Source organism: Abrus precatorius, unplaced genomic scaffold (assembly GCF_003935025.1).
Source record: "Abrus precatorius isolate BTA unplaced genomic scaffold, Abrus_2018 Scaffold9, whole genome shotgun sequence".
Lineage (NCBI taxonomy): Eukaryota > Viridiplantae > Streptophyta > Magnoliopsida > Fabales > Fabaceae > Abrus > Abrus precatorius.
The window spans coordinates 6,191,647-6,206,273 of NW_020874439.1; the positions used below are offsets into that span (position 1 = coordinate 6,191,647).

The window sequence follows — 14,627 nt, forward strand, 5'->3', positions numbered from 1 at the left end:
ATTGTGCCTACATTTGATTTTTAATATGATCCCTAATTGTTGTCATTTCAGCTGCACTTTCATCGGATAATCTGACTAAATTATGATCATTTGAGCTAGTTTCTTTTATACTTGAATCTCTGTTCTCATGCTCAATACTGATAGGATTCATTTCTTCCCATATCCTAAATAAATCATCATTCATATTCCATTTGCTGAAAATTATATCTTACATGTCTCTTGTTCAATCAATATAATATAAAAGTTCAAAATTTAGCTATACTAACAACACATTAGTATGATTGCTAGAATTAAAGGAATGTTAACAATACTAAAAACACTCATACAAATGTTAAAATTTCAAAAAAGCCCAATTACTAATAGCACATCATTTTTAAACACTACCTTTATCTTATTATCTTCAAACACTCAGAAAAAGAGAAAAAAAAATGCAAGAGAAGAACGAAACATGAGTTGTTTTCCCCAAATATGTTGATGCTTGTGAGGAAGAATATAAATCCAAATCAAAATCAAAATCAAGAATGGTAAAAAAAATCCAAGATGAGAAAAGGGAAAAATCTGAGAAAAAACAATGGTGATGGTTTAAGAGTGCTGAGAAGGTGACAAAGTCGTAAGGTTGCCGATGCGAGTCAGGAAGATGTGAGAATGTTGTAAGGATGCTGAAAGGTTGCTAGTGCAGCTCAAAGAGATGTGAGAATGTTGTGAAACCTAACCCATTCCATTTACATTTTTCATTTAATTTATTTATTTACAAGAATGCCATTAATGAGAAATGACTTTTCCACATCTTGCAAATTTTGGAAAGAGAAATCAAAATTTTAAAACAAAAACACCTTAGAAGCTATTCTGTATTTAGTTTTAAAAATTGAAAATAAAAACTTGTTTTTAAAAATAATTTTTAAAATTTAAATTAACAAACAAGTTTTGAAGTTTTTAAATTTTAAAAACTGAAAACTCTTTTTAAGAAGGGGAAACAAACCCCTAAGACTTTTATTTTTTGTAATTTTCAGTTAGTTACTTTTGAGTTGTTAAAGACAATTTGGTTCATTTTTAGTTGTAATGAATTACCGTTTTATTTGCTTTAAAATTCTGTAGTTTTATTTGGCTTTTTTTTTCCTGATTAATTGATGAAAATTGTGATATTTTGTGCAGACCATACTCTTATAACTCAAAACTGAAGCACATTGAATTTTGACACTTGCACAAATTGCCACGAAAGAGAGGTGAATCCTGTATCTCTTATTTCATGAGTTTAGCTTCAATATCACTAAAACATACTCTAGAAAAATATAAAAATATTAGATTAGATCATGAACTGACTTCTATGAATGCATTATATTTGATTGCATTTTTGTGAATTCTGTTTTCTTAATTACATAGGTTTTTTTTCTCGTTCTCACATGATTGTCACACTTGTCATTTTAAAAAAGAGGTAGTCTTGCCATTCTGTGCATATAGTTCTGAAAAAGTCGATTGTGAGCTTGATTGTTTGACATTTTTACTTTAATTCCTTGGTGAGACTTGAGCCTCATGCATAACATTTTTTATGTGTGATATTTGATCTTATATTTTGCTACACCTCTAGAACTTGCTTTATTTCTTGGTTGAATTTATAAATTCTAGATCTCACATATTTGATGGAGGCCTTCTTTGATCATGCTTAGCTAGCCTAAATGAACCTTCCTTCATGCTTGAGAATCCTAGTTCGCCCCATTGTGCCTTTAACCTTTTTTTTTTAAAAAACCTCAATTTAAGCCTTCCTGAAAAACAATGAATCCTATCCAAATTAGAAAGAGGTAGTTTGAGTTTAATCAAAGATGAATTTTTAAAACTAAGTTTAGGGTGGCATCTTGTTTCGCATTGCTTGAGGACAAGCAAAGTTTTAAGTTTGGGGTGGACAACATCAAAACTCTTAGTTATTTGAAAAGAAAAATGAAAAGCAAAGTGCTGAAATAAAGAAAGAGAAAGTGTGAAAAACAGAAAAGAAAAAAAAAAGGAAATTTATGCATAACCAATGCATTGATAATTTTCTAAATGCTGCAAAAATTCTATAAATTCTGTGCAGATTTGGATGAATGAGAAAGATGGTGTAACTTCAATTTAAGTTTTGAACATTCATCAACTTGAATTGCAACTTTTCTATTTGAAAGTAATCACATTGTTTCACTAATTGATTGAACACCTACCTGTCCATTAACCCCAATTTCACCTAAAAAGAAGTCCTCTTGATATGTGACTTGCTGTACATTTGTAGAGGAGATTGAGAATATTTTCAAGCTTATGGTATAGTGTGACAAAAATGATGATTTTGAGAGCAAACATTGAACCTATACACTATTGAGTGATGAGGGAAACACTAATTGTGAGCTGTGATCATGTTTTTTAATCTTGCTCACATGAAGCTTTGCTGAATTACTTGAACTCAGATGACAAGTTTTTGTTGGTTATGTGATTAATTCAGTGTGATTGTTAGGATGATTGAAATTGAGAATGAGAAATCAGAAAACATAGAACTGGAAAATAGAATTATTTTTTTTAAAAGTCAGTTTTGTTGCTTGATTTAATTAGTGGATGAATTTTTTTTCCTTTATGTGATTTGATTTGCTTGAGGACAAGCAAAATTCTAAGTTTGGGGTGTTGATAAATCCACATTTTACTATATTTTTAACCTAGTTTTTGTTAGTAAATAAGGAGTTAAATAGTAAATAAACTTGAAAATACCATAAAAATTGCATCAATATTCATAATTGTGTAAATATTTTAGAATTTTAGATTTTATTCCAATTCTAGACAATTTTACTTAAAAGACTTAATTTTGTGCAGAAGCTTGAGCTGAAGATGTTTGAGTTGAAGATTAAAGTGAAGAAAGTAGAGGAATTGAGCTTAAAAGATGAAGAATCAAGTGTTATGTGTTGGGCGTAGCCACTTTGCGTACATAGAGTTAACATTTTGAAGAAGAAAATATATCAAGATCAAGTAAGTAGCAACTCTAGGTGCTGAATGTGAACACTCTAGCAGCAGAAATCCTGAAGAGTTTAGTGCGCAGCAACTCCAAGTGTTGAAAGTTAACACTTCAACAACAGAATTCATGAAGGACTTACAATTTAACACTTTGACTACTGAGAGTGATAACGCCCAAGGCTAATTTGCACAGGAACCATGTGTGTTAGCACTCTCGCCACTAAGAGTAGTTACAACAGCTGCGCGTTAACACTCGCCACTGAAAGTGAACACGCACAAGGCTTATTTGCATAGAACACATGCGTGTGGACACTCTTACTCCGGAAAGTGTCCACACAAAAGTAACAGAATTTTGAAAATCACTTTTAAGTGACAACTTTGACGTTTGAAGTTCCTATTTTAACCTTAGAAGCTTCTGGAAGGCTTTTCACGTTATTACTCTTAGTGATTAAAGTGTCAACGTGAAAGGTGGCGGGAAAATTATAAATAGTTGTTAAGAGTTCAGATTTGGGAGTCTTTTACCATTTTTTGTCTTCTTTTCATTTCTACACCTTAGGAGAGTTAGAAAGGAAGATTGGGGACGACTTCCAAGCTCTGGACCTTGAGGAATCAGGTTGAGGATTAGATTTATGAAAAAAATTTGCAGCTCCTCTTCTTCTACTTTTCTTTAGGAACATGTTCTGATTTCTTTTTATTAGGGATCCATGGATCTAGATTGATATTGTGATGCAATTTTGGATCTAAACCTTGAGGTTTTAATTGAATTGAGTATGTGATTCTGTTCTTAATGCAATTATTGACTAATCCTTTATTCAATTGAACTTAGAGAAATCTTCATCAATGGAAATTTAGTTTATTTCTCAGATCTAAATCATATTCCTAGGTTATTGAGATCTTAGGAATAAGTATCATAATCTAGTAATCCTATAATTTCTAAAACTTAATGCAATATTTGGTTAAAATTCACCTAAAGAATTAGGGAGATTTAATTAGATATTAGGATCAATGAGGCAAGGAATTGTCCTTTGGTTAAAGAAGTGAAATTGATTATCAATTAATTAGAATTTTTAAGAGTCCAAAACATTATTACACTGCAATAGAAAATCTAATGAACTAATTCCTAACTATTTTCCATATAACATTTTAATACAAAAATTTGTAGTTCTATTTTGTTGTATTTTTCATATTTCTGCACTTTATTATTTTTGTTTGTTAAATAATTCAAAACACTCCAAATTTGTTTGGCTCAACTAGTTATTGATCTGTGAAGTGGTAATTGATAGAACTAATCCCTGAGGACGATACTTAGGACTCATATTGATTTACAAATTTTATTACTTGCTACAACTACCAAGTACACTTGCTAGTTAGTATTCTAATTTTGTGTGATAAGTTTTTGGCTCCGTTGCCGGGGATTATTTACTTTCAATATCATTAGTAGTAGAGAGGTAGCTAGATTGAGTATTTATTTTTGTTGTTTTGCTTTCTAGTTTTTCTACATAATTTTTTTCTTGCATTTTGCGTAGTTTACTGCATATTTTTATTTTGTATTTTTCTGCATAATTTTTTTTTGTTAATTTTTGCATGAGTTGTTTTGCATTTTTCTGTATGATTGTTTAAATTTTCTGCATAATTCATTTTTGTTTCTGCATTTGTTTTTGGATAAATTCTACATTAATTCTGATTTTATGTGACATTCTTGTATTTATCAAAGTGTATGATGAAAAGATTGAATGAATTGCCATAAGGAAACTTAGACAAACCTAATGTAGGACGCCTATGAGAAGAAAATCCACCTTTACTGGTGATGATTGGAGCATTGTGATTTTGAATATGCAATTATTTGCATATGCATAAGTCTTGCACACATTATGACATTTGAATATGAATGTGATGATTGCATAATTTTAAAGTTTGGTTTAGAACATGTGAATTGATTACCCAAAGCTGGTTGGAAGCATGTACAAATGCATAGGCAGGTGGATTGAGGCCCCTCATTATGATTATGAGATCCTGAAGGGGTGTATGCGTTAACGAGAACGCTTAGAGAGAATTGGCATGTAAGTATAACCATGCTAATGAGTCTAGCCACTTGCTTGTCTTGGATCTAGAATTCATAATGGAACCTTAATGATTGAATCAAAGTAAACAAATGTTTGCAAAAATCTAACATCTTTTCAATCATAATTAGTAAACTAGCTAGGTGGATAAAATTAGGAATTCAAAGAAAGAGACAAGGCTAGTGAGTTAGGGACCCTTAGTGGATGTTCTTGAAAGCATTGTTATAAGTATATGTCAATCTCTTGTGGATGTGACATCTAGGCTCTAGGCGAGGGCCGAGAGTGATCGCCGGTGCATTGTAGCATGGACAATGAGCGGCTCTTGCAGGCTTTCAGGTGAGGGCGGGGAATGATCTCTAGTGCAATGTGTGGCACAGACAAGGAGCGGGTCCTGACAGGCTTCCAGCGGCAAAGGGTACATGAATGAATCAAACTTACACCAAAATGAGAGGGATCCAGAGACTATGTATAATGTTGAGGATAACTTAAAGGAATTGATTAGGACTACCTATACTAACAAAATGCATTGACTTTTTGGTGGCTTATCACTTAAGAAATCCAAAGTTAAGTGCTTAACTTTGGCAAATTATGGGATAGGTGACCTTTTGGGAAATTTCTGAGAAATGTTGAGTGAGGATAAAGCATACTGAAAAGTTTTGTGTTGGTTTGTGAGTACAGTCGTCAGTCTCGAAGAAGTTGCCGAGCTGTTACAATAATGGTATTAGAGCAGGCCTTTCTCCTAGTACGATGTGGTTCGAGAACGAACTAAGTGGAAGCTGGTGGGTAAGTGACATACAGACCTTAGGTGAGGGTGGGAGTGATCGCCGCATTATAGCACAAACAATGAGCGGCTCCTAGGAGGCTTCCAATAAGGGCAAGGAGTGATCATCAGTGTAATGTATGGCACAGACAAAGAGCGGCTCCTTGTAGGCTTTTGGCAGTAAGGGGCACATGAATGAATCGAACTTACACCGCAATGGGAGGGATCCAGAGACTGTGTATAATGTGGAGGATAACTTAAAGGAATTGATTAGGACTACCTATACCAACAAAATGCATTTACATTTTGGTGGCTTATCACCTAAGAACTCCAAAGTTAAGTGTGCTTAACTTGGAGAAATTATGGGATGGGTGACCTTTTGAAAAGTTTTCGAGAAGTATGTGAGTGATGACAAAGCATGCTGAAAAGTCTTGTGTTGGTTTGTGGGGACAGTCATCAGTCTCGAAGAAGTTGCCGGGCCATTACACCTGTAACACCACAAATTTAGTAATAATATTTGGATTGTTAATATAAGTATGTATGTTGTTAATTGGAAGTACGTATTGAATTTTGTGGTTATGTGGATATTGGTATATGTATATGTAAATATGTATGTAAATAAATATAGGTGAGTGTTAACTTGGATTGGTGGAGTTGATTGGAAAATATAGAGTAAGGGTGAACTGTGGGGGCGTTCTCGTAGTAGCAAGAAGGTCCTGGGCAAGACGCGTGCATCTATTGCGTTCTTGCTAAAGCGAGAGACCTCTCACTGTAGCGATAAGGCAATAGAGAGAGGGTGCTTTCTGGGTGTAGTCTCACTGTGGCGAGAATATGCAGAAACCAGTTTGCAAATTTGTTTGGTGTTTTCGCTGTAGCGAGAAGGGGTCTTGCTACAACAAGAGATGCCTCGCTATAGCGAGAATGTCACGACACTTTGTGTATTTAAGGAGTTTAGGGTTGGGGAAATCATATTTATTACTTTCCCTTCGTTCCCTAATTCAATTTTCTCAATCCCTAGCCTTTTTCACCTATTAAATTGCCACTGCAACCGTTTGTGTGCCCTAGATTGAAGGTTGGAATTGTGGTGGAAACGTTTGGAGGTAAGTATTGTGAGTTAGGGTTTCCATTTTTTACTCTTTCTTCATTCTTATTGATTTTTCATGCATTATTCCATGTATTTAAGGCAAGAACCCATGTAGGAAGCACTTCTACCATTGATTTCATGGTGGGTCTCCATTCCAAGGTAAGTGGGAGTTGATCCCAAACCTTAACCTCTCTTAGGTAGTTTAAAATGGAAAACCCTTGCTTACTCTCATAACTATTTAAATGTAACTTGTAGTAAAGGCCATGAATAAAACTATCTTGTAGAAATATTATGACTTTACTAAACAAACATTCTTTAAGAATGGTTAAGATTACTGATTTGATGTTTTTGGAATAGTGAGCATGTTGTTAGTAAGTGACTATGCCAAACCTTAGGCTACCTAAGCTATAAAGTCTTGAAAGGATCCCAGGGGCATTGAATATGAAAGTAAAATGAATGTAAAAGTGTGATGTATATGAAGTGGTATAGAAGTTGTACAATTGTAATATATGCGTTGTACTATATCGGTTGATGTTGTTATGATATATGTTTTGTAATACATCGACGAGTGTGATTAGGACACATGTATTGTGACATATTGATCGACGTGGGATAATACATGTATTACGACATATAGATCAGTAGAAAGATGCATGTTATGAAAGCTTGCAAACATGATTGATTATTGTCTTGTGTATACTCTGTTGTGATAGTAAGTTGTATGATTTGGATATCATTGTTAATTCAGTCCCTGATAGAAAATATTTTTAGTATTATATATGCATAAATATATGATTATTTTGCTTATGTTAAACAAGAGATTTAGTGGAACAGGAGATAATCACCCTTACTAATATTTTCAAGTGATGAAAGTAAAGGGATAAAGATGTTTGCCCTGTCCTAGGATCATAATCCAAGGGTGTTGGAAGGAAGACTGCTCTATAGGGACTGAGATAATTTGAGAAATTTGTGTTACTTTATCTAATTGTATTTTGTGTTGACCAAATTTTGTAAATAATTTTCAATGGCAGATTTTAAAATTTATAATATTTGGGCCAATTTCATTGTAACGAATATTTTGGAAGTGTTCTTAGTGGAAAATCTACATTTATCAATGAATTTACTAGAGGAAAGGCTAAGTTTTATTTATTACCTTAAAACTTCAAAATTATTGCTTTGGAAGTTTTAAATCCTTTTGAAAATTTATGAAACTTTCATACGAAGGAAATGTAAATTTTGTCTTTATTTTATTCTTAAATCCATGAATAAGAACATAAATCATTTTTTTTATTTCGTTATAAAAAAATTATTTACTTTGAATGAAGAAAATGAGGATGTTACAATTTGCTATTAGAGTAGTTCATCCTAATAAGTCTAGGGTATGGGACTAGTTCGGTTGTTTTAAGTGTTGAGTATTAGTATTCTAGGAGAACTAAAACATAAGAGAGTTGTTTATTAGTATGAATTGTTTAGTACCCCAAATAAGGACTTATGTGATTGCGTTGTTGAATGAGTATGCGTATACGTATGCGGACAATGGGTTTGCTAACATACTAACAACCACGTCATAATGGTGTCAAATAAAACTAGATTTTTAATTAATTTTGCAATATAGAGAGCAAACCTAGGTTATCTCACACGGACACAAATTCATTCTATTTTCAATTTTAAACAAGCAATGAAGGTTAATTTGTAGGTTTTATGATTTAAAGATGAATTTAAAATGAAAGCAATTTAAAGGAATTTAAATGAAAACAGATCAAAACTGAAAATGAATTTAAAAATTGAAAATTGATCTAAAAACTAAAAATGAAATCAATTAAAACAAAAACGAATTAAGAAAAACAAATTTATGAAAAATGAAACGAAAATGAAAACGAAAACAAAAACAGAAAATAAAAACAAAAATGAAAAATGGAAGCGAATTAAATCCATGAATCACAAATGCAAATTAGGATTACTATTCCGAATTTGTCTAAAACTCAAATGCAAAAGAAATTAATCGATCAATATTATATTCAAGAATAGAAACCAAATTCAATCGAATTATGCACGCACAAATCTCAATCAAGAATTGCGAGAAATTAAAAAGACAAACTCGGAGCGATCAATCAAGCTTGCAATCTACACTTGAGATGAGATGATTCGCGATGAAAAGAATAACGAAAGCAGAAAATTGAATTGGGCAGAATCTGGAAAGGCAAGTGAATGAAACAAAAAAGGGTTCTCTCTCAAAAACGAGAAAAAGTCTTTACCCAAAAATGAAATTATGAAAACAAAATTATGAAAGAGAAAGGAGGAGAGGTCAAATCAACCTTTTGACCTCTATATATACTAGTCTTAAATGAAAATAGAAACAAGTGGGCCAAGGCTGCCGCAAGTAATTGAAATAAAAGTCCTAAATAAAAACTCCAAATATAAAAGGTATGTTTTAGGTCTGAACTTCAAAAATTAATATAAAATAGCTTCAAATTCCAAATAGCACGATCCATATGTCCAAATTGAAGCCCAAAAATCAGGAATCCATTGCAAAAATAATCAGCCAAAAAGAAGATCTATAGAAAAAGCTATGGCCGAAATAGTGGACAAGGTCAAAATAGCAAAAATATGAAATATAAAGTAAAGATAACAAGTATTCATGAAAACTCCAATTTAATGCAAGAATTGCAAAAACATGCTAAATGAAATAAATAAAGAAGGAAAGATATTTTGGAAGATGCAATAAGGCTATAAATGCAAGTACAAAATGTGAATAATCACATATGTGTGATGTGTTTGTCTAGATTAGGAAATGGCCAATAGAGATAAACTAGTGGAAGGAACTGTTACAATTTCAACGAGTATGGATCAAGTGTAAGAGCCCTTAGTGCGCGAGTAGGATACAGAAGTAGCCAAAGGTCATGGATTGCCTTCGTTCATGGAGCATCATCCTCCAAAATTCGAAGAAGAGTTTGACCCAGAAGGAGCTTGGAGATGGATTACAGACATAGAACGAATCTTCAATGCAATAGACTGTCGAGAAGAGCATAACGTTGATTGTGCCACGTTTATGCTAATTGGAAAAGCAGAGGATTGGTGGAGGATCATGAGTTGTATTTTGCCACAGGAAGGTGGGGTTACTTCTTGGGAGACATTCAAGACAAGAGAAAAGGGAATTCCTTAAATTAAAGCAAGGAGAGATATTGGTAAAAGAATATGCTATAAAATTTTATGAGTTGATGAAATACTGGTCTTATTTCCAACAAGAGGATAATAAGAGAGACTGGTGTACCCGATTTGAGAATGAACTGAGGAGTGATCTTCGCACTATAGTTACTATTTTTCAACTGACGAACCTACCAACATTAATGAGCAAGTGTATAAGTTTGGAAGACAATTTGAAAGGGCAGCTAGTAAATGATAGAATTACAAGAACATTAGAACAAGAAAAGAAGCCTGATGAGCAAGTGTATAAGTTTGAGAATGGACTGAGGAGTGATCTTCGCACTATAGTTACTATTTTTCAACTGACGAACCTACCAACATTGATGAGCAAGTGTATTAGTTTGGAAGACAATTTGAAAGGGCAGCTAGTAAATGATAGAATTACAAGAACATTAGAACAAGAAAAGAAGCCTGCAAGATTTTAGAGAGAGAGTCATACTCAAATACAACTCAGTCACAAACAAAGAGAATGACACCCTATAGTAGCAACAACAATAACTCCAAGAACTCTTTGAACCTAGTAAAGTGTTTTCGGTGCAGAGGAACACATAGGGTGAAGAATTGTACGCGATTACCTGCAACATGTGACCACTGTGGAAAGATGGGACATTCAATGAAAGTTTGTACCACAAGTGAAAGAATGTTCGAGTGGAAGTAACAAGCCAACATCCAAGAGGCAATGATTCCCTAAGTTTAGGAAAATGATGTGTTGATGGATGACCTCCCTTAGTAAAGTAATGTATAGAGTAGAAGTTGTCTTGCCGCTTATAATGGAATGACAAAGACAGACAATTCAAATTAGTTGCAAGAATTTCCTTCAAAGGGTTATAGATCAGTCAATCATGAGTTTAAACAATGATTGATTCATTGATAGAGGTGGTTACAACAGTAGTACAAGGTCACAAGTTACAGAGAAAACAAAGGTTCTTGTGCCATGATGAACCATATACAAAATTTAGGGTTACACCAAAATGATAAGATCCTAATAACATCAATACATGGCATAATGACGAAACTACACATCCTTCATCTCTTGAAGCGACAAGACAACTCCTACTCTATACATTGCTTTACTAAGGGAGGTCATCCATTAACACATCATAATCCAAGGGTGTTGGAAGGAAGATTGCTCTGTAGGGACTGAGATAATTTGAAAAAATTGTGTTACTTTATCTAATTGTATTTTGTGCTGACCAAATTTTGTAAATGATTTTTAATGGAAGATTTTAGAATTTATAATATTTGGGCCAATTTCATTGTAATGAATATTTTGGAAATATCCTTAGTGGAAAATCTAAATTTATATGTAGTCAATGTGAATCAAATAAATTTGTTAGAGGAAAGGCTAAGTTTTATATTATTGCTTTGAAAGTTTTAAATCCTTCTAAAAAAATTTATGAAACTTTCATTTGAAGTAAATGTAAACTTTGTCTTTATTTTATTCGTAAATCTATGAATAAGAACAGAAATCATTATTTTATGTCGTTATAAACAAAATTATTTACTTTGAATGAAGAAAATGAGGTTGTTAAAATTTGGTATCAGAGCAGTTTGTCCTAACATGCCTAGGGTATAGGACTAGTTTGGTTGTTTTAAGTGTTGTGAGTATTAGTAGAGAGGTATTTGAAGGGTTAGGGTTCGAAGGAATAGGTTATTTTGCATCTTCCTTCCCTTCTTCTACAATTCTCTCAATCTCAAACCCTATTTCACCGATTAAATTGCCTTCAAAGCCATTTGGGAGTAAGATCGAAGGTTGAAAGCAAGTTTGGTTTTAATGGTTAGGGTTTTGGTTTCTCATCCCATCCTCTATCTTCTCGATTTTCCTTAGTCCTCATGGGCTTCTTCCATGTATTTAGGACAAAATTCATTTAAGGAGCACTTTCTTGATTGATTCTGTGTGTGGGTCTTCATTTCGAGATAAAGGTGGACTCTACCCTATCTCTTTGCACCTAAAATGTGTTTATGTTTGTTATGTATTGGAATATAATTGGCAGAGAATGTAGGATGATGCGTGTTTGATGAAATGATTTGATTGTAATGGGCCTATGATGGAAATCTTGTGTGGAATGTAAATGTGATTGATGTTGTGAATGATATATGATGAAATGACTCAATTGTGATGAAATTAGAATAAAAATTGTGTGGTTGGATATAATGTGGTTGAACATGGGTGGACATGCCCTTGATTGAGAATATGGTTGAGGTGACATGCCATTGAGTGATATTGGATGTTATGAAATAGGTGAAAATGTGTGTGAATGGCATGTTGGATGCGATTGTGTTTGAATATGTTGCAAACTATGAATGGTTCAGCGATACACTGGGTGTGAAAGATGGGGGCAGTATAAATACCTTGGAAAATAGAAGGTGGTGATGACACTAACAGTGAGTGTGGGTGCACCTCAGGTCACACACTCTTTTCCTGACTCGGCCTCTGACTAACACCTTTGCGGAGGGGCTCGTGACCGCACACATTGTATCCGTGAGGCGGGAGCTATCTGGTGACCATCCATGGTGTGAAACTATGATCACATTGCCATAGTGAGCGTGGCTATGTGTAGTGAGCGCACGTGTGTGTGGAATGTTTATTGGTGCAGAGAGAGGGATAGAATAAAGAGGATGGAAAGGGATATGTGATTTGGTAAAAATGAAGATTTTAGGGTGAGAGTTCTTTAAATATCTCTCAAACTCGCAACTTTCTCGTTATAGCGAAAAAACCAGAAGTTTTCTTCCTTTGTTGTCTGTCATTCTAGCTACAGCGAGAGCTCCTCGCTACAGCAAAAGATTCTAGCTACAGCGAAAGGGCTTCAAAAGGTTCCATTTTCGCTGCCTCGTTCTCGCTATAGCGAGATATCCTACATTTCACATCAATTAAACACTTCTAATTTAAATAACATGCACAAACAACTAACATTAATTGCAATAATAATAAATTACAAAATGAGGGTGTTACATTAACTATTGGTCAACTCCTCAATAGAGTGGGAGTGCAAGTGGAAGCAACCAACCTGCATCTAGAGCAAGTAGTAAAGTGAAGCCGAGTGTGCAGGGAAAAGTTTTTGCTGTGAGTAGGTCTCAAGCATCCAAATCTGATGAGTTGATTAGAGGTAAATGCATCATTAATGATAGACTATGTGATGTATTATTTGATTCTGGTGCTACACATTCCTTTGTTTCTATGGATTGTGTAAATTGTATTGGATTGCCAATATCTTCCCTACTGTGTAATGTTATTGTGTCCACTCCTACAGCTAAGTCTGTTGTAACTTCTTCTGTATGCTTAGCCTGTTCTATAATGATTCATGGTAGGAATTTCTGTGTGGACTTAATCTGTTTACCTCTTTCTCTACTAGATGTTATTTTGGGCATGGATTGGTTGTCGTCCAATTGTCTTCTATTAGATTGTAAGGAGAAAGCTTTAATCTTTGGTGATAATACACCAAGAAACTCTAGACTTCTATATATGGGTGAAACGAGAAATATAGTTGAAACTAAGGCTTTTATGGTATTGTTTTTTGTTGAAATTGATAAGATCATGAAAGCTGAGTATATTCCATTAGTACAATATTTTCTGGAAGTTTTTCCAAAGGATGTAATAGAATTGCCACCAAAAAGAGAAATCGAATTTACTATCGATTTGATTCCAGGAGCAAACCCAATATCGATCGCACCATACCGAATGTCACTAGTGGAGTTAGCTGAGGTGAAAAAGCAAGTGGAAGATTTATTACAAAAGCAATTTGTAAGGCCAAGTGTATTGCCATGGGGAGCTCTAGTGCTTTTGGTGAAAAAGAAGAATGGGAGTATGAGAATATGCGTTGATTATCATCAGTTGAATAAAGTGACAATTAAGAATAAGTACCTTATTCCTAGAATCGATGATCTGATGGATCAGTTACGAGGAGTCTCAGTGTTTTCAAAGATCGATTTGCGATCAAGCTATCATCAGATCCGAGTGAAGAAGGAAGATATTCCCAAGACAGCTTTTAGGACCCGCTACGGTCATTACGAATATTTGGTAATGCCATCTGGTATGATCAATGCACCAGATATTTCATGAATTCTTTGATCAATTTGTAGTAGTGTTTATTGATGATATTCTAATATATTCCAAGAGTCATGAGGAGCATACTGAGCACTTAAGAATCATCTTGCGAATACTGAGCGAAAGACAGCTATATGCGAAATTGTCAATGTTTGAATTATGGCTTCCGTAGATACAGTTTTTGGGACATGTTGTGTCAAAGAAAGGAATTATGGTCGACCCAACAAAAGTAGAAGCAATAGTTCAATGGATGAGACCTACAACTCCAACTGAAATTAGAAGTTTCCTTGGACTGGCTGGGTATTATATAAAATTCATTTAGGAATTTTCTAAAATAGCGCTGCTTTTAACGAAATTGACGAGGAAAGGAAAAAACTTCGAGTGGAATGAAGAATGTGAAGCTAACATTGGCACTAGTGTTTATATTACAAGACCCAGAGCAAAAGTTTCAAGTATATTGTGATGCTTCAAGACAAGGATTAGGAAGTGTTCTAATGCAATCTGGGAAAGTAG

The 14,627-nt window shown here is 33.9% G+C and overlaps 1 protein-coding gene across 1 annotated transcript; it reads left to right on the plus strand.

The window, feature by feature from the left end:
- The first annotated feature begins 9,782 nt into the window (after positions 1 to 9,782).
- On the plus strand, positions 9,783 to 14,129 carry LOC113850671. Its single transcript, XM_027481238.1, has 3 exons — positions 9,783 to 9,975; positions 10,112 to 10,356; positions 13,050 to 14,129. Exons 1-3 carry the CDS (start codon positions 9,783 to 9,785, stop codon positions 14,127 to 14,129), a joined length of 1,518 nt encoding a protein of 505 aa, XP_027337039.1.
- Positions 14,130 to 14,627: the final 498 nt, after the last annotated feature.